Source organism: Abramis brama, assembly GCF_963993115.1.
Source record: "Abramis brama genome assembly, chromosome: 4".
NCBI classification, from domain to species: domain Eukaryota; kingdom Metazoa; phylum Chordata; class Actinopteri; order Cypriniformes; family Leuciscidae; genus Abramis; species Abramis brama.
The window spans coordinates 42,143,312-42,164,179 of record NC_139966.1 but is presented as its reverse complement, the minus strand read 5'-3'; the positions used below and the strand labels follow the sequence as shown (position 1 = coordinate 42,164,179).

The window sequence follows — 20,868 nt, the reverse complement described above, 5'->3', positions numbered from 1 at the left end:
ATCAAACCAGCTAAATAAAACCAGCTAAGGGGGGGCGTGGGGGGGCACACCTACAGAGGATCTATATTATCAATAAATAAGACAGAAAATACATTAAATTCTAATGATGCATTAAATTAAATAAATTCTTTATGCAGCCTGTATATCTGTGTAATGAGAGCATAAGGGTTTTAAATGAGTCCACTGTTTTAACGGTGTCCTGATGGTGCGGCTGTTTTTCTATGCCATAGTTGTCTGAGACGAAAGACAGACTGACTAGTCTAGAAGTGACTTTAAAAGTGGACCATTGCAGAGCAAGAAAACTTAGTAGAGAAGATGCATCTCCTGAGGAGCTCATCAAGAAGATTGAACAGGTAATAACAGATTTGCCATATACATTTTTTATTTGTAACACCTTATTTCTTATGATATTCCATTATTGAATTATTTTCAATAATTATTTATATTTTAGACCTAGTTTGTGTTGTGGTTAGAAAATATGCACTCATATACAGTAGGTAAAAATTTTGCTCACTGGTGTGTGTGTGTGTGTGTGTTTAGTTTGAGGTGCAACTGGTAGATAAAGAGGCTCAGCTCTTGGAAATGGAGCTTGTGTATGAGCAGGTTACACGCCTTTCTCAGCGCATCCAAATCAAAGCTGAGAACGGTAAAGAAGACACGCTGCATCTGGCTAAGAAAGTAAGTTCACACATTTACTCTAACACACAGCTCAGCAACATGGTTGGTTTAGATCAGCCCTAGACTAGTTTTGCTTCAGGACTCAGAATTTACATTGGACATCAAGTGGTGACCAACAAGAAGAGAAAAAAAAAACCCTGATGCCTTAACACCATGCAGACCTCATTATCTCCAAAAAAACATCAGTTGCCCATATTAATGAACCATAGCAAGCTCTCTTGCTCTTTAACCAATCCTTCAGCTTAACTAAACGTCAAACTCATGTACTGTGTTACTGTAAATACAGAAGGTCATGTAGCCAGTAGTTGTATCAAACTCATTTACAGTGTGTTGGTGTTTTAGGTGAATGAGCTGCAGGCTCAAATCAGAGAGCGCACTCATAAAATGATGGCAGTGGTAGCGGAGCTGTCCATGCGGCAGGTGGAGTGTATGACCCTAGAGCAGCAGATGAAAGAAAAGGAACTACAGCTGGACTTGTGTCAGAGGCGTGTGGAGCAGGACCTGCCCCCCTCAGACAACATTGAGAACGAGTGGGTGCGTTACCTTCGAGATAAGCACAGACGCCAGGCAGACGCAGAGAAAAAAGCCAGGGTAAGCCTCCAAATGCCATCAGAGAGACATAAAACAAATTAAACACACACTACAGGCACACATGACTCAATCTTACAGTAAGTGTTTTCATGAGATTTGACCTCATATGAACTTCTCGGTCACAATTGGTTTATGTAAATTCAACCTACCGTTACAAGGTCAATGTGTCGGATCAGGTGCTAAAGCAATGATGTCTTTCAATTTCTGTTAAACCTTCAAATGATAGTTGAATCGTACTTTAATGGAAATATATAGGTAAATATTTCAACCACAGGGCTATTAACATCACATTTGTGTGATACGAATGTATTTCTATGTTTATGTTTGTTAGATGGCTGAGGAAGACGAGTGGAACCAGCTTCCAAACGGTGTTTACACCACAGCTGAGCTTCGACCCAATGCTTACATCCCAACTGATGATCCTTTGCCAGTGCCCAAACACTATGGAGTCCTGGCCCCCTTTAAACCCTCCGAACCTGGTGCCAACATTCGTCATATCCGCAAACCAAAATCCAAACCTATTGAGATCTAGCGTGAGTCACACCTGCAAACTGATGATGCTTACAGATGTAAAATTAAATGTCCAGATGCTCCCATTTCTGAGGAATCTGGTCCATTTCCTCAGAACTAGTGATGTTAACATGAGACTTGTTTGACATATGGGTCTAATTTCTAGGCTTAGCAGCCAATGCAATGAAGCTTCTGCTGGAGGCATGCTGGGAATTCCAAGAGATTCTTTAGAGATCTGCCAGAGCCGATGGGTGGGAGAGGAGTTAGACATGATACTATGCCCTCTGGAGCCACGCACAGCTGAATTAAACAGGGAAATTGATCACAGAACCAAATGGGACATTTAGTGGAATTGTTTAAGCGGTTTAAAGAGTCTTATTCATCCAAAAAAATCTACTATTTTTGTTAATCACTGTGCATCCTACAGTGTGTATATAAATATATATACACACATACTCACAGGCCCCATTTCAAAATAGAAATATGGACAATTTAAAAAAAAATCCCCCTATAAGCCAGCTTAAAAAAAATAATAATAATATTCAGAATGTTGAAAAGAAACAATTTCCAGCATTTAATAGTTGCATTTGTAATAGTGTCCAATATCTGGAGGCAAGAAAATGCTTCGCTTAATAATCGCATGGATAATCTTTAGCAAATCATTTAGATGGTTTTATACATTAGTATTTCAACAACCCCTGATCTAGACACAACTGTAGCTTAATAATCAACTTCATTAATAGTGTGGTTTTCATACACTTTATGTACTTTAAAGAAAAGTAACCAATAACCATCTAAAAACAGCTACAAAGTGAATACCATGCCTTAGAGGCTCAACAGCATAATTGCAAACATACAGGCAGCAATCTAAAATAAGCTTTCAGGAAATTACTATCGACAAGAAGAATCCTATTTTGCAAAATGAAGGGTCCAAAGAATATATGATTTTTTATTTCTAGTATGTGAAATATTTACAAATGAACCCACTTGACTCCATACAACATCTGAAAAAAAAAAATCCCTTTATGTGTCTTTCTTGGTCCTCTTCCATTGTGTGCATAGAAAAGAGCATAACATTCCCCATACGTATTGGCATCAGTAGAGTCAGTACGTGTCCACATGGGCACTAAAATGTGATATTTAAAGAGCACACTGACAGCCAGGAAATAATCTGTGGTCAACAGCTTGATTGTGTGCTTCAGTTTCTTGTATGACCTCCCCAAAACTGACATTTATTACATTATTACATTACTATAGTCACCTAAATGAACCAAGCTTTGTACTTTGGCCAGGGGCACTTTTTCCCCTAATTTCCCATGTTTCTGTTTTTACTACTTTTTCGGTTTGTACATGGCTGTTTTTACTTGACTTCGTAGCCCAGCTTGATTAGAGTCTGCTTTAAGGCCGTCTCCTCCACAAACCTGACATCCACATTCTCCTGCTCTTCAAAAGGGTTCTGAGCTGAAATACAACACCCACACGATCATTACCTTACAGTAAATAATAACATTTACTAACCCAGAACATATTTTATGAAATTATCTCTGAAACCATGTACCTTGTTCCTCCCTGTTCGAGAGAATCTTGGCGAGGTAGTTTAGAGGCAGAAAGTCAGGATAGAAACTTGACTTGCCATAGTCCAACAGTACAGAGTCCTAAAAAAGAGCATGTGTTTAGCTAGTAAACATGGGAGCATTTGCTCTGATCAAAGAGCCAAGATCATGATTCAGATTCCTAAGAATTAAAACATTTTATTCTTTGTTCAGGAAAAAAATATAATGTCTGAACAGCAGTCGCAATATTTCATTCACCGTCAAGTCTAATAATCCGTTTCATCCAAGTATTAGTTTCAGTTGTTTGGCAGATATTCAAACCTCTTTTATGCAGTTGTGTTAAAAAACAAATAGAGAGAGAGACACCCCTTGCCATATTTACCCTGCTCTCTGAGTATTTGTCCAACAGAGTCCTGACGTATTCTCTGGAGATGCACGCAGAGGTGATGGGGTGATCCCACCGCTGGCTCACTTTCTGCTCTATATGCTAATTACAAAAACATAATATCAACATCAAATTGCATTCACAAGCCATTTTACCTCCATAATGTGACATTTGTGATTCAAAAAGAATATTCATTGAGCGAAAATGTTAGGTGGGACTTCGGGAATTGATTTGATTATGAAAAGTGGGAGTTCCATACCAGAATGGCACAGCCGGCACCAACTTTTGAGGAGGTTTTTTAAGATCTAACGTTATTTGCCATTATTGCTGTAACCTTTATCACATTAACGTTATCTGGCATTTAAATACTGTTAACTACTGTCAACATTTTAGAAAAGCTGCATTGCTGTAACTGTTTGGCAATTGGTTAACATTTTCCTGGCCCAGAGTAAGTTATATTTTAATAAAATATTCCTAAGAGAAATTTTGATTCTTTGGAATAACATGCACTGTTGAATCATTCTAAATAACACTAGGAACCAAAATGTTCCCAAAACAAGGGAAGAGGTTGGAAACCAGAATGGATGACTACACTACCATGGAAAACAGCAAGACTAAGCTGGAAATTGGCTTGTATTTTTCTAATACACCTGCCGCACTTTCTCACTTGGCTGCCTTAAGACTAGAAAACAAAGACTGAAGCCCAAGCATATGCTGTGACCCAAAACACAACCACAAACATGCTCACATTCCTTTTCTTCTACACAGGATAATCTCCGAGAGCAGCTCCACATTGTGGAAATTGAGGAAAGGCGAACCGGGACTTTACAAGACAAACATTGCAAGAGAAGAGTCAAGAAAGAAAGTTACCTCTGGAAGTCTCTTCAATATACTGAACTTCAGCTGCTCATTGGCATCACTGTTGTCTAAACCTGTCATGAGGTAGATAGACAGAAAAAGAGAGAGAGAAAACATACTGTAAAATTGTTCTTAAAATAAAGCACTGGCTCCTAAATGACCCTTGTTTTTTGAATAATGTGGACACATTTTTTTATGAAAGCACTCTCATTTTTATCTAAAGGCACTGTTTGATTCAAATCTAACAAATTTTCTCCAGGTCAGGGGTACGATTTTGCCTATTGGAGTCCTTAATAGAGACCTCGAATATGCTGTAGGAAAAAGTTCATAGGTGACAGGTAAAGTCTAACTATTATATGTACACAATATATAAATAGACAGCTTTTAAGAACATGATACAGTGAGGAAAATAAGTATTTGAACACCCTGCTATTTTGCAAGTTCTCCCACTTAGAAATCATGGAGGGGTCTGAAATTGTCATCGTAGGTGCATGTCCACTGTGAGAGACATAATCTAAAAAAAAAAATCCAGAAATCACTATATATGATTTTTTAACTATTTATTTGTATGATACAGCTGCAAATAAGTATTTGAACACCTGAGAAAATCAATGTTAATATTTGGTACAGTAGCCTTTGTTTGCAATTACAGAGGTCAAACGTTTACTGTAGTTTTTCACCAGGTTTGCACACACTGCAGGAGGGATTTTGGCCCACTCCTCCACACAGATCTTCTCTAGATCAGTCAGGTTTCTGGGCTGTCGCTGAGAAACACGGAGTTTGAGCTCCCTCCAAAGATTCTCTATTGGGTTTAGGTCTGGAGACTGGCTAGGCCACGCCAGAACCTTGATATGCTTCTTACAGAGCCACTCCTTGGTTATCCTGGCTGTGTGCTTCGGGTCATTGTCATGTTGGAAGACCCAGCCTCGACCCATCTTCAATGCTCTAACTGAGGGAAGGAGGTTGTTCCCCAAAATCTCGCAATACATGGCCCCGGTCATCCTCTCCTTAATACAGTGCAGTCGCCCTGTCCCATGTGCAGAAAAACACCCCCAAAGCATGATGCTACCACCCCCATGCTTCACAGTAGGGATGGTGTTCTTGGGATGGTACTCATCATTCTTCTTCCTCCAAACACGTTTAGTGGAATTATGACCAAAAAGTTCAATTTTGGTCTCATTTGACCACATGACTTTCTCCCATGACTCCTCTGGATCATCCAAATGGTCATTGGCAAACTTAAGACGGGCCTTGACATGTGCTGGTTTAAGCAGGGGAACCTTCCGTGCCATGCATGATTTCAAACCATGACGTCTTAGTGTATTACCAACAGTAACCTTGGAAACGGTGGTCCCAGCTCTTTTCAGGTCATTGGCCAGCTCCTCCCGTGTAGTTCTGGGCTGATTTCTCACCTTTCTTAGGATCATTGAGACCCCACGAGGTGAGATCTTGCATGGAGCCCCAGTCCGAGGGAGATTGACAGTCATGTTTAGCTTCTTCCATTTTCTAATGATTGCTCCAACAGTGGACCTTTTTTCACCAAGCTGCTTGGCAATTTCTCAGTAGCCCTTTCCAGCCTTGTGGAGGTGTACAATTTTGTCTCTAGTGTCTTTGGACAGCTCTTTGGTCTTGGCCATGTTAGTAGTTGGATTCTTACTGATTGTATGGGGTGGACAGGTGTCTTTATGCAGCTAACGACCTCAAACAGGTGCATCTAATTTAGGATAATAAATGGAGTGGAGGTGGACATTTTAAAGGCAGACTAACAGGTCTTTGAGGGTCAGAATTCTAGCTGATAGACAGGTGTTCAAATACTTATTTGCAGCTGTATCATACAAATAAATAGTTAAAAAATCATATATTGTGATTTCTGGATTTTTTTTTTTAGATTATGTCTCTCACAGTGGACATGCACCTACGATGACAATTTCAGACCCCTCCATGATTTCCAAGTGGGAGAACTTGCAAAATAGCAGGGTGTTCAAATACTTATTTTCCTCACTGTATATTAAAATGCGTGTGTTTAAATTTGTACCTGTAATAAGGCGTGAAACAAATGGTTCTGTGAGCTGAAGAAGGCCGTGGTCCACATACTGGAGGAAAGTGTGCCGTGGGAGACAACGGACTCCGAGGACACTTAACAGTGTAGAATAACCTAGGAACAAATGCACAGATAATAAACCACTTTTTTGATTTAACTAGTTTAACCAGAGTGGACAGAACTGAAGGACTTAGTCAGTGATTTATATCCTAATAATCTTCCAGACGGGTCTGAGCCCAGGCCAAAGCATTTGTGTCAAAGAGCGGATCCACCCACACAGATCTGGCACACTTCAAATTTCAGAAACAGCTTTTTTTTCCCTCAGACACACCCAGCAGCTAAACTACATGGAATTCATTTGGATTTTGGAGAAATGCTCATTTGATTAATCTTCAGAGGGTTCAAATGTCTTTGGCCATAGGATAACTAAAGGTTTTCTTTTTACTTTTGACATCATTAAACAATCTCTAAAAGTGTATAAACGCGGAAAGAAAACACAGCAGCTCCCTTTTTCTTAGTGTGTAAGAACATTAGCTCTGTAAAACCCAGTGAGCAGCCTACCTAGACAGCATTCAAGACTGCAAACAATCTAATGCAGAATCGTTTTGTAGAGAAAGCAGTTAACCAAGCCCAATGGGAAAAATTGAGCTAGAATTGCAGACGAAGTTCAAGAATTGTCAATTTGTCTATCCCTGCATTCAAATATGCCTACTTCCCTACTATATAGTAAGCGAAAAGTAGTATGTGAAATCAGTAGCATGTCAGAATCAATGCTATTCAAAAAAAAGTAGGCGAAGAGTAACGGGATGACCTACTACTTCTGAAGTGCGCATCTGACAACCAGTTTGACAGGTTACATGACAGTGACAACATGGCAGATGTAGTACGCCCGGATTACATTCATACTATATAGAACAGGGGTGTCCAATCCTGCTCCTGGAAGGAGGCAAGTTGGCGCTAAACTCTGCAGGACAGCGGCCATCAAGGATCGAGTTTGGACACCCCTGATAATGAACATACTTTTCTATAGTCGCAAAGTAAGATCCAAATCAAATGTAGTACCTACTTAGACAGTATGCTATTTTAGATGTGGTTAATATACTTTTATTTAATTAAATACTGAGAAGTATTCATAAAAAACAGTTAAATCTAATTAAAATGGACTTTTTCATCCAATATTTGTTTGTTATGCATTTTTATGATTAATAGTGTATTGTGTTTTCAGCATAGTAACATGCTAACATCAAATTCTATTGGAATAAATTATGATTTGAGTCTCTTCATGTGAGGAGGGATATTTGTGTGAGTTCCTGCCCATTTAGAGTGTCACTTATGAGGTCCAGTTAGGATTCTGTCTTAATAGGCAGCTTTTTATGTAGGTAGTAGACAAATACCAGCTCACTAGGTTTTGGAGCTGTTTTCTAAATGTATTCAGATTGTCTGAGTCAGGCTTCCTCTTACCTGGAGGGAGTGGGAGACAGAGCCCTTTAGTTGCTTCCAGAATGCGAAGCATCACATGAAACATCGCCCACTCTTCTGAACTACCCTGCTGCTTACTAGAACATAAACAAGAATCGAAGGCTTTAGATTCAAGCAATCAAGCACTCTCAACGAGGAAGTAAAACATGTATAGGTACACGTACATGCAGAGCACCCAGGGGCCCAACTTCAGCTTCTGCCATACCAATTCCAACACATGCCAGACCAGTTCCAGCTAAACAGAGAATACAACCATATATTACAAAAAAATATTTTAGACAAAAAGCAGATTGAAGACCACACCCATCCCCCATACGGCTACTAAGAATCTATGAGGAAATTTAGTGGAAATCCTCATGTGACTGTCAGAGAGTGTACTGGACAATCTGACTCACTTTCCCTTCCTGTTTTCATGGACAGCACAAATTCACGAGCACCACCCCCAGGGCTGCCAACTTTTGAGTTTAGCTTGGAGTGAGATTTTTTTCTAATAAGTGTAATTGTGATTGTCAAAACATTTGGTAACTAAATAGAATTTTATGCAGTTTAGTGACAACATGTTACAATGTTTATGACTGGTAGGATATAGTTTTTATTATTGCTTGACAAAAATTTCAAGATTTCAATTCCATTCTTGTGATTTGATTCCGATTTTGATTCAATATTGACTAATTTGGATACATGTTTATTTTAAATTTTATTTAAAAAAATAATCTCATCTAATGCTGTACACATAGAGGGCCCAATCTGCTGGTATTTTTAAAGGTTAAAAATAACAAATTAAATTAAATATAATGCAGTTTTTGTTATAATAACAATTATTTAATGACATAAGTAAAAATATAATAAAAATGTAATATAGTGCTCAGCAAAATCTCCTCTCTAGCTATTTTTTCTATTCAATTAACATTCTATGGTCATTAAATGGCTTTCTTGAGGTAAATGTAACGTTATGTGACATAATTGTTCTCCTGCTGTTATATTGACCTCTTTCCGTGGTTGAAAAACACTAATTGGTCGATATTATGTATACTTTCGGTAAGTTGTACTGCATCTTTAAATAAAAAAGTAACAGATGATCGGTTCACGTGCACTTGAACTGAGGCGCTCAGCGATCTGTCACGTCACATTTACAAGCGCCAAACGTATTTTTGTCTGAATTTCGTAATAAAATTGACGGAATCTAAGAGCTGAGAATTAGTTTAATATTAAAAGTACCTCTTTGCTCCACAATTTTTCTGTGCGTGAGAAAATGGATGTGTGGCGTGAGAGCGTGTGAAAAGTGTCAATTGCGTGAGTCTCACGCTCAATGCGTGAGAGTTGGCAGCCCTGCACCCCTGCTCACTTTAGTTTCACTTGAGCAAGTTCACTAACTCTAACATGCGCTTACAGTAGGCAGATCACGCATGGCTTCTCACATCCTCATGCTCGCCCTGATCTGAAAACAGGAAAAACCACTTAACGTCCATCTGCTTCCCCTCTGGTCTCCCCAATTTGGTGGAAACTTTCCTTCCTTAACGTAATAGAAGTGCAGCACATTATGGGGGTCTGTTCCAATATTCCCAACAGGAAAGAGATAACTATGTTTTGGCAAAAGTAAAAAGAGTTCATCAAACACCAAGTGCAAGTTCCGAGTGCACACTACAAGATAGAAGGTCGTCACCCTTAAATTAAGCAATAAGCCACTTGAAGCCGTGTTTACAGTGGATTTAGAACAGCTAAGTGGCGTTGTTAGGCACGACGCGGAGCGGAGTATAAAACGTTTTTTATAAAATGGTTACTCCATAAAAATATCTATCTTAATATTTATTTTACTCATAAAATAAACACCAGCAACCAAAAATATAACATTATAACACATTTATTCCTCCGCCAAGCAATGTAGTTCCAAAGAGGTTGCTAAGCAACACATGCAGCAACAAAGAATCAAAGGGCAGTTGCGCAGTAATACTAATGTGATGCGAGTAATTTACAACGGCTTTGAACGCGGCTCAACCAATCAGAATCAAGGACTGGAACTATCCGTTTTATAAAACTAATTTTAGCTTGCACTTTACAATCTAATAGCAGACAAGGTGTATCAATTAATCTGGAACTTCTTGTTGCAAACTACTCTCAGAAAGGGTCACAAGCTTTAGTCTTATAGTGTGCACTTGGCTTAAGTTTCAGCGCGGTTTTGTGTCAACAGAGGAGATTTGTCTCGCAGTTGCCAATTGCTAACCCGTGTACTGCGTCTGAGAGAGATCTCTTGCGTAATGATGTAAGAACACAAACACATACCAGCTTTGCAGCATAATTCACCACCAGCAAATCAATCTTTTTCTTCCCCAATCGTGATAAATTTCTGTTCAAGTGTTCTCGGAGTTTGTCCACCATCTAAAAAAGACAAATATATAAACCTTGAGAACAAAGTCAAAACCGTAATTTGAGCCTATTTTAAACACAGGCTTCAAAATTACAATATAATAGTATCATTAAAATGTAATATAATGCTTGACAAATTAAGATCTAAAATAGTTAAAGTACAGTCTGCTGGTCATTATTGCCAAAACTAACTGACAAGAGCAGGAATTGTTGCAATGCCTATTATCTGAGTATTGACCAAATGTTTAAAACAAACAAAAATATTACATTTAGAATATTACAAAAAAGAACACCAATTGATTCAAGTGACATGAATCTAGCACAAGACATAATTATGCAGTTTAGCAGTCATCATGCAAAGATATTTGACTGCAGAATGACTCATCAGAATCACGTATTCCAGAAACCTGTACAATTTGAAATTAAATGTGTACATATTTAAATAATAAAGCTGGTCCATTTAAACCAGTGAACACTGACAATTAAGCCCTAAAATGGATTTATCCAAATGGATGACTCACTTCTTATTTTGGTCCATTTTAGATTTGGAGTGGTCTGAATAAGAATAATACATCTTGAGGACTACTGCAGTCACAAGAATATTTTAAGGAAAATCTTCATGTGATTAGGGCTTTTAGGATTTATCCTCACTGTCATTCTCAAGGTTTGTATAATGATCTAGTATATGACTCTGATTTCAGCTTCTTTGACCTATGACATGTTAGTTTATTTTGTGTGGAGAGTTGCAGCTGGCCACTGCTGGACGCTGGACAACTGAGAGGCTCACCACTCACCAGGCCCACCAGCACCCTCTGCTGTTGGTCTTCCTCTTGAAACAGTGGAACGACACGCCTATCTGAAAGGACAGAGAGAAGGTGAGCAGGGAATTGAGAGTGTAGTTTACACAAACCTGTCATCATTTACTCACTTCATGTAATTACAAACCCATACGGCTTTCATCCGAGGCTCGCGCTCATTTAAATGTTGGACTCTTTTTCTTGGTCACTGTATGGAGCAGCGTTAACATTCTCCAAAGCATCTTCTTTTGTGTTCCACAGATGTAAGAAAGCCATACAGGTTTGGACCAAAATGAGGATCAGTAAATGATGGCAGATTTTCATTTCGGATGAAATATTCCTATAAAAGTCAGAAAAAGCTGAACTACCTTAATATTTCTATCTATTTATATTCTATTTGTAGGAGCTTTGTCGGGACTGACAAGCTTTAAGAGAAAGAAACATCCTGCACTGAAAGGTATTCAGATAACACAGTAGATTTGTCTTGTGTGTGTGAGTGTGTGTTTTGTGAGTAGGGAGGAGGTACTGTAATCACTCTTATATAACACTATGTTCCTCCTCCAATTTCCCTTGTTTTTTAACAAGGTTCTTGATTAACTACTGTAGTGTACACATAAACCTGGAGCCCGATTACATTCAAACCAAAGAATGTGACCCTGAAACTCCAGTCACTGGGACTTTCCATGAAAGTCTGAAATATTTCCAGGATTTTTTTAACAGGGAATAATAATCTCACAAGTGTACTTTTGCTTTTAACAAAAAACAACGACTGGCCATTTAAAAAAAAAAAGTTTCACTAACCCAAACGCCAGGTGTCCACCATGGACAGAACTCTGCATATAAGACACAAACAGGAAAAGAGCCATTTAAATTGCATCAAGCTGTGTTTCATTTGCCAAAGTCTAATCAAACATCAACAACAAACACACTCAGCTCAGATAGAGAAGTTATAAAAAAGCAATTTCTGTAGCTCATTTTACATAGGAAAATTATTAGATGTACTGAAAAATGGTTTTGTTTTAAATTGGGTTACTCTGTTTTGAAAGTATAACATGCTCTTCTTGCTTTTCCATGCACAGTCATGCACACATAGCATTCAGTACATGCTGAACTCCACCCACTTTTTTGTGTTCTCCTCAATCTGGCGATAAGAGTGGGGAGATTTCTTCTTCTCCGAGTTCTGCAGCAATAACAAAAAAGGATATTATAAAACAGAGTTCTAGTAGGTTATAATCCTAGGTTCTGACCAGTCAATAATAGGCACTATGTCTTTTTATACTATAAGGATGGCACTAAATGAATTTACTTAATAATATAATGTTTATTGAAACGTTTTAATTATCAATCATTTATATTTATGACAATATAAATATATAATATACATTGCTTAAAATATATAAATGTATATTTATGTAGCAACCTATTCAATATATTATAACTAGGGCAGTCAATAAATTAAAAATAATCAGTTCATTTTGTTGTCAAAATTAATCAAATAAATAAAATCTAAGTTAAGTGTAATTATTGGGTTCTGCAATTTGTTTGAATTGTATATTTTTTAAACTTCTATATTTCTCAAACCATCATGCAAATAATGCTGTAATTCAATAATAAAACCACTTTCCCAATGTAGCCATAATTTAATGTTTCAAAGTGTTTTTGCCGTCTTCAACAGGTGTTCACATTTCCTATGAATGATGGGATTACACTTTTTGAGCTTTACAGATGATTACATTTCACATGAATGCAAATTACTTTTGTTAAACATCCCATCTGGGTTTAATTTACAAAAATAAATGATCTGTAAAGAATGTATTTCTCCATTTACTTGCTTCACTAGGGATTTTTGTGAATGTGTGTGTGTGTGTGTGTGTGAAATGGATGCTTGTGCTATGGCTCCGATCAGTTCCAATCAGTTTTTAGAAATAACACAGAACAGAATAAAACTTTCTGACCAAATAGAATAAACATTTTAACAAATTTGAGTGACGTTTAACAGATTCTGGGTCACTTCAGATGCACTCAAATGCTTTGTGTATGTCCTGATGGGTAATGTGTGGTCTCACCATAGCAGCCTGATATCTGATCCAGTCCTCCTTGATCAGATTGGTCCTAAAGCGTGGGTTCGGTACCGCCTCGAAGTACTTTATCCTCTCCAAAACATGCTGTAGCTCCTCCCAGTAACCCTGCAGGCTTTTAGCCTTCAACCACAATAACAACATTATCACAAAAGAAGATTTGCCAAACAGATTTTTCATAGATAAAGCAGTGCAGCATAAGTAAGCGTTCCCTTTTGGCAAATAAAGGCCAAAATCTTAAAAATCGATCTGGACTGAAGCCCTGGAAAATGTTTAGAGGAGGTTGCACAATTTCATTCTAAATGAACTAGCAATTTTTGGTTTCAGCTGACAAGTGAAATCTATTTCACAACTCAAACATTTCCTGATGTGTTTCCCTCTAACACCTCTCCCAAGCAGATTTAATGAATTAGATATGGATTCCCTTTTGTCTGCACTAGCACTGATCTGAGACTCTCCTGCCACCAAGTGTTAAGTTGGTAAACTGCTGGTCTCCAAGTTTATTTGTCAGTCAATTTTACCTCTGTTACTTATGTGAATTGTGTACAATATGCTCAGGAACATGTATGAAAGTAAATTGGATCAAATTTGACTTTAAATTTAAACAGTTAATCCTAACAGCTCAAAATGCATAAACACATCAGCCACACCTGAAATGCTGTCTGATTTTAAACATGTCCTCCTGTTCAGCATGCAAATATCATTTTATGAAATATATGAATGCATGTGGACTATAGACTAGAGAGTATCTCTTACCTTGCCTTTGATTATTGGCTGACAGAGCAGTTCAGGGGTGCATTTCACCCCAGGGATTGCCGTCAGAGCCACAGGAAGCTCCTAGAAATGCAAGTGACACAAATGAAAAAAGGAACATAAGAACTCTTTTAGGCTTACATTAAACAGAAATCACAAAAGATATTTTAAAATAAGTAATGTAAAAGCTTTTTATGAGGGGATAAAGTACTCTGTGCACCTTTGAAATAATAAAGTACAATCCATAGTTTACCTTCTTCTCAAGCACACAAGAGTATGGCAACAACTTATCTAGGCTCACACACTGCTGGTAGCTTATTCTGTACAGGGAGGCTGAAATGAGAGTAATACAGTTATTTCTAACACTAGTTTAGCATGCAAAACAGACATAGGCCACCACGTGAACACACAAGAACTCACCTAGAATGAACTCCTGAATCTGATCAAAAGCATCAAAGCTCATGACATTCTCACTGATCCAGTTTATGATCTGGGCCGAAATATGAACGAGAATCACACATGTGTTTTCAGCATATATCCTTGTAACAAATATCTCTCTCTCTCACACACCTTGAGCTCTATCACAGGATTTGGCTGCAGGTAGACCAGCATGCAGTGCAGGGCAGCGAGCCGCTGGGCCTCAGGCCTGTCTGAACTGAGAAGCTCAAGCAGGAAGTCAGGGTTGAGTTCCATGGTGTACATCCTGCCAGCTCGGGCATCAAGCAGCCTGCTGCCAGACATACTCACAACCTCACTGCCCGAACCCAGTGCTTCAGTATGACCATCTGCCCCTGTGAGAGAGCAGAGTAAGGTAATGCACACAGAAAACACACAAAATACAGGTGAATGGATCAGTACTGCAATATCAGTTTTATAATTCATCTATTATTCTTTAAATATAGAATTCAAATTGGCCAGCCATAAGTCTAACATGCATTACACAAAATAAAAATCACAAAGAAAAATGTAAGTAATGTAAAACTAAATTACAACTGGTTTTACCCAAATGATACAAAAGTGAAAATAACCAGAAATTTCAAAATAATACTGCAATAGTTCAAATGAAAACAAAACACAAAAAAACTGACCCTAATAAAAAAAAAAAAACAGAACCCAAAACAAAAAAACACTAAACAAAACAAAAGCCAAAAAATGAACCCTAACAAAACCCAAAATCAAAAACACCCCCCCCCCCCCAAAAAAAAAAACACAACACAAAACAAAAACAAAAAACGAACCCTAACAAAAAACACAACATCAAAAACAAAACCCAAAACTAACCCAAACTAAAACACAAAACAACACAAAACAAAACCTAAAACAAACAAAAACACTAAACAAAAGACTAACCCTAACAAAAAACAAAACACAACAACACAAAACAAGACCTAAAACAAAACAAACAACAACACTAAAAACAAAAAACTAATCCTAACAAAAAAATAAATAAATACACACAACAACAAAAAACAAAATGAAATACTGAAAATATTAGTCCTTACCTGATAGGAACAGACTGTAGCAGAGCAGGTCTTGTTGTCTGCAGTTGATCAGGTGCAGGAAATGATCAGCCAGGTACACCACTATATAATAATCTGAAACAAATAAATCATCACAACCAAGAAGATGACCCTTGACACTATTTCGGATCAATGACTTTCTCTCTTTGAATGAAAGAGAGAATTGCAGACTGGGTTGGATAGATTTCTGTGGGTTAAATCAATGAGTGATGATGGCTGTACTGACCCAGATGAATGAAGATAGGATGGACGGTTGGCAAATTAGCAGGCGCAGAGCCTTTCTCTAGAGATACAGTGAACGTCTTGCTGCAACCTATCAAAGAGAGTCTATTTAATCCTTTATATAATGATCTATGTGAATGCTTATATCACTGTAGCATGATGTTTTGTACCTCTGTGCACAAATGCGATAGTGTATGTGGCGTCCTTATGCCAGCGCACCGGATGGCTGTAGCACACACACATGGTTCCTTTCAGAGACATTCAGAGATTCAGAACAGCAACTTACATCAGTTCAAATCAAATCAATTAGATGTCACACACACACACACATCTTAAGCCAATACAGCTAAAATGCAGATCAACAGAAATCATGTCAACGATTTAAAGCATATAATGCATTTTGGCAATTTACAGTAGGCGATATCAGGAACTGATTATATGCTAGCTTTTATCAACAAAGTGTCTTTATGATTATCAATATATGCGAAAAAGCAGAGAAAACTTACTCTCTATCCCATGATAAATTAAAAAAAGTGGAAAAACAACAGGTAAATATGGAGTAAATGTGTTAGTATTTCACAGTATGATTTAGTGTTGAAGAGCACATGCTAAAGTAACTTGCCTGATAGGCTGGTGAACACCTCTAACCTGAGACCCTCGTCCTTCAGGTCCTGATAATGATCATACCCAAAGTTAACAAACCTGTACAAACCAAAGACACAGCTTAATTCTTTTTGCATGGGGTTGTCACCATCATATGGTTCTGTTTTTATGTATAATGAGCTGTTTTGCTTGTTTTTAACGGCAAATTAAGTCACTGACCTCACAGAAGTGGCAGAAGACATTTTAGGTATCTCCAATGGAAGCTCAAACTGTTGCACATACAAGTATTTGTTTTTTTAATTAATCAGCTCCTCTAAATATTATAAATATTAATAAAGCAGTAAAAAAGCTTTAGATGTGACACCAAGAAGTGCACAAAAATGTTTACCATGGTCTCAAAGTTGCGATCGGGGGAAAACTGTACACACTTCAGTGTGTGTTTCTCCTATAGGGTGGAGAAAAAAAGGGCTTACACATACTGGAAAAATTTATGTTTCTTCTTCGAAATGCAAAGAACGAGGGCAAGTAAAACTAAAAAAGTGAACTGAAAGAGATTGTTACCCGTGCAGTGAGGTAAAAGAGTCTTTGAGTGTCCGAGTCCCACTGAACCCAACTGAACTCCTCAGCCACTCTCTCTCTGCTCAGACGCTCCGGGTTCAGCATCACCTGTTTAAACCAGCACAAGTACACGTGTTTCCTCAATGCATAGCATACGAGTATCATTAATTCATATAATTTCCACAGCATGGCACATAGCAGCCCTTACCACCCTGTAGCCCTCCTGCCTCGTCAGAGTTATGTGGTACAGATCAACATCTGCAGAAACAAAATAACCATTCATGATAAATTACAATAAATATATTTCAACTAGTAGCTTGAACAAAATATGGTATAGAGCAATATGGTATCTGAAACATTTTCACAATACATACAGCCATCCTCTGCCGCCAGCAGCAAATGACTCTCCAGTACGGTGGTCCGGCATGTCTTAGGATAAAGAAACTAGAAAGGGATCATGGGAAATGTAAGACAATTTCAATGCGATCAACACTTTCATCGTGTTTTTCATCACCGGCTTCACATGACGGCTGTTTATTACCTGCACTTTGACCTTGCAATCCACTGCTTTCAGGACCTTTGTGTTGTTGATTGGGTGTATTTCAATGAGAAGTGTTAAACATTTTGACACTAAAGGAAAAAGAAAACAATGTCAGGAGTTAAAGGATAATCTGACTGCGAATCTCTGCATATTTAACTGCACCTTGATTTCAGTAGTTTTATCCTGCTAAACTCCTTTATATACATTTAGATTCTCTGTTTTTTGGCTGCACTTTTATTTCCAACTGTATATGCCTCTTGAATTAAAACAAAAACAAACCGAATAACCATTAAAAGTACGCTATGTAACTTTTTTTTGTTCAAAATTTATATAACGAGCGAGTTCATCATGAATCCATCTTTTTCAAACTGTTTTTGTCTTAACCTGAATCACTATGGTACACCTATAATAAGTGCTTATATTTAGACTATTTTAGACCGAGCGGGACGACATCCACTGTGGAGTAGCCTAGTACCTGTGTGACTCAGTGCCAAAAGTTACATAGTGTGCCTTTAAGTCCCGTTCACACCAAGGACGATAACTATGACAATAACGATAATAATGCACTTAGAATAAACAGAAAGATATCAGGCGTTGGTGTGGACACTAATATAGTTATCGTTATAGTTATCTTTATAGTTATCATTCCTGGTGTAAAAGGGCATTTAGGCCTACAATTAAACTGTTTGTATGTATTTTATGAAAGAATTAGGGTTTCCTTAAGACACAAAGGACAAATCCTAATGCCATATTTATTAAATCTACAGTACTGTTACCACAGTAACCAATAAGGGAAGTGAAAAAATAATGATATAAAACAACTGCCTCTTCTTCCTCAAATGGTCCAACCATACAAATATTTCAGAAACAGTGCATGTGTATGTGTATGTGAGTGTTTATTATGGAGGCTAAAATCTGAGGAAATTATAAACAGATAAATAAATACATTTCATAAATAAATTAAAAAAAAGGAACATGTCTAAATAAATAACCCTAAATTCATTTTTGTATTCCTTTTTCCTTTATTTATTATTTTATTTTTAAATGTATTTTTATTCTTTTCAACTTTTACTAATTCATTATTTCATTTATTTTGTATTTATTCCCACAGTGTATTTAACATTCCGTGCGCAACATGGAAATGAGGGAGGTAAACAGTATATGTGCGTGTGTGTGCATGCATATATATATATATATATATATATATATATATATATATATATATATGCCCTCTTAAAATGATAAATAAAATGCCTGTAATAATTACTTTTTATGACCTTGCATTTCATAAAACTGAACCTGTGGGGACTTTTTTTATTCACACTGTCACGCACATCTATTTTTAGTAGCAATAAAACAGATTTTATTTTATTTTTTAAGGACCTCTAGGGACTTTTTTTTATTCACACACATCGATTTTTAGTAGCAAATACGAGTGAAATGCTCACACTGTCAAGAAACCTGCCATAAATAACAATTAAAACAATAAATAATATAGTGTTATAAATGATATTCTGTACCTGGTTTAAAGCGGCCTTCTCCTTGTGTGGATTGTGATAGACTGACCGCTAGCACAAAAGAAGCTCACATTAGTAATCACCTTCCCAAACCCAAAAAGTAATAATGATGAACCAAAATAAATGCATTGATGCATGTGTCTGCTAAAAAAACTGATTTACAGTATGTATATTTGTCAGCAGTCTTACCCAGGAGTGTTTCTTCTTTATTTAAAGAGCAGCTGCTGACACACACTTGCTTGTCAAAAGTGTAGAGGAGCTGTGAACACAAGAGGCACACGTGTGTTAGACGATCCTTCCTTAGCTTCATTCATGAAAACTGGAACAGATGTGCATTTATCATATTTTTAATATACCAGGGGCCCAGTTGCATAAACTGCTAAGACTAGTCTTACAAGTTAGTCATCAAATCTAGTTCTTTAAGACTGTTCAGTACATAAAAACTTTGTTGGTCTAATTTGATACTGAAAAGTAAGACTGATAACCCCTAACTAACTGCTAGTTGCTTATACTAATGGCTATGTTTATGCAACTGGCCTCAGAGAGTTTGAATATTGCACTTTATATTCAGTTTATAATCATTTGTATATGGTTGGAGTTACATATTTACAGGCCAAATGTTCATCTCCAACATGGTAACCCATTCTGTACCTTATTTTCTGTACTGTGAGGATCATATTTCCCGATTCTTGTAGTTCCTGTTGCGCCCTAAACATATGATTGGAAAAAAAAAATAACTTTTAAAAAGTCAAAAGGAGCTAAGAAGATAATAGTAAGTTAACGCAGTGGCATTCAGTTTGCATGTATGCTGTTTATTTACTACAGTGTGTATTGTATGTACGGTAACGGCATACAGTGCTCTCATGTGCTGTAGACTGGCGACAGATTGTGAACTATGAATGGAACGTCGCGCGCATGACCTGTTTAATGACCTGTTTAATGACCTGTTAAAGTGACACATGAAACTACTTACTCTCCAAGAGTACACGACTCCTCCATCTCTCTCCACACTCAGAATGCGAGGCTCAAGAACACCTGCACACATTTTAAACAAGTACATCATCGGTGCATGTTTATAAATTCATTAAAATAAACAAAGAATGCTTCAGCAATAACTTATATAAACAATAATAATTGTTATTATAATATAATAACCATTGTATTAAATTCTAATAATTATTGCATTTATATATATATATATATATATATATATATATATATATATATATATATATATATAAAAAATATATATATATATAACACGCGCGTGCTGCATTATTTAAGTCCGCTTACGGCTTACCTATATTCGCTCTTTCCTCTTTCGCCAAAATGCTTGACACGACATCATTTTGAGTGTCAAAAGTGGGGTTTAATCTCAACATGTGTGTGACTTGAGAAGTTGTCCTGCACAGATTTAGCAGAAAGCAAGTACACTAGACCTCAGACTGAGGAAATGACCTGATTTCACGCGAGACAATAACTGCACACAAAACACATTGAGAACTAGAAATATGATAACATTTGTAATAAAGTCGCTCCGGTTTATCGACGTGCCGAAGACAGTAAGTTACGCTGAACATCAACAGACATCTAACTTATTACAACAAGAACGGTTCTTTGAAAATGAATCGGTCGAACTGCATCGAACTTTAGGAGCTGGAAACGATAATAGCTGACTGGCTATTAGCTATACCTAAAAAAAAAAGAATTAAAAAAACATCACGATCAATCATATTCGACTCGAAATGAACCGAAAGTACGTGAATCTGCTGCTCCCGACATCACTTTCGGTGTTTACCGAAGCTCTCTGCCATGAGCAC

General features: G+C 37.3%; 2 protein-coding genes across 3 annotated transcripts in view; one reads left to right on the top strand and one right to left on the bottom strand.

Annotated features, from left to right (window-relative positions):
• ccdc146 (coiled-coil domain containing 146) overlaps positions 1-4,732 on the top strand; it is a 21,908-nt gene extending 17,176 nt beyond the window's left edge. Inside the window, exons 15-19 of one of the 2 annotated variants that reach the window (XM_084110908.1) lie at positions 231-353; positions 541-678; positions 1,021-1,269; positions 1,601-1,802; positions 4,486-4,732. In XM_084110908.1, the coding sequence (XP_083967034.1) occupies positions 231-353; positions 541-678; positions 1,021-1,269; positions 1,601-1,801 (711 nt within the window). In that variant the 3' untranslated portion in view covers position 1,802; positions 4,486-4,732. Of the gene's footprint in view, positions 1-230; positions 354-540; positions 679-1,020; positions 1,270-1,600; positions 1,803-1,945; positions 2,555-4,485 lie in introns of those variants that run through there. The other variant, XM_084110909.1, reaches the window with a different exon arrangement.
• gsap (gamma-secretase activating protein) lies at positions 2,704-20,868 on the bottom strand. Its single transcript, XM_084110910.1, has 31 exons — positions 20,349-20,868; positions 20,022-20,083; positions 19,700-19,756; positions 19,238-19,307; positions 19,052-19,099; positions 17,532-17,620; positions 17,365-17,434; positions 17,199-17,248; positions 16,994-17,098; positions 16,821-16,877; positions 16,652-16,701; positions 16,452-16,531; positions 16,000-16,077; positions 15,834-15,920; positions 15,590-15,682; positions 14,658-14,878; positions 14,508-14,577; positions 14,341-14,420; positions 14,091-14,171; positions 13,323-13,457; positions 12,378-12,436; positions 12,058-12,089; positions 11,254-11,315; positions 10,376-10,471; positions 8,260-8,330; positions 8,078-8,172; positions 6,611-6,730; positions 4,588-4,649; positions 3,715-3,819; positions 3,338-3,434; positions 2,704-3,240 (listed from the first exon to the last, which is right to left on the bottom strand). Exons 1-31 carry the CDS (start codon positions 20,428-20,430, stop codon positions 3,140-3,142), a joined length of 2,565 nt encoding a protein of 854 aa, XP_083967036.1. The 5' UTR covers positions 20,431-20,868; the 3' UTR covers positions 2,704-3,139.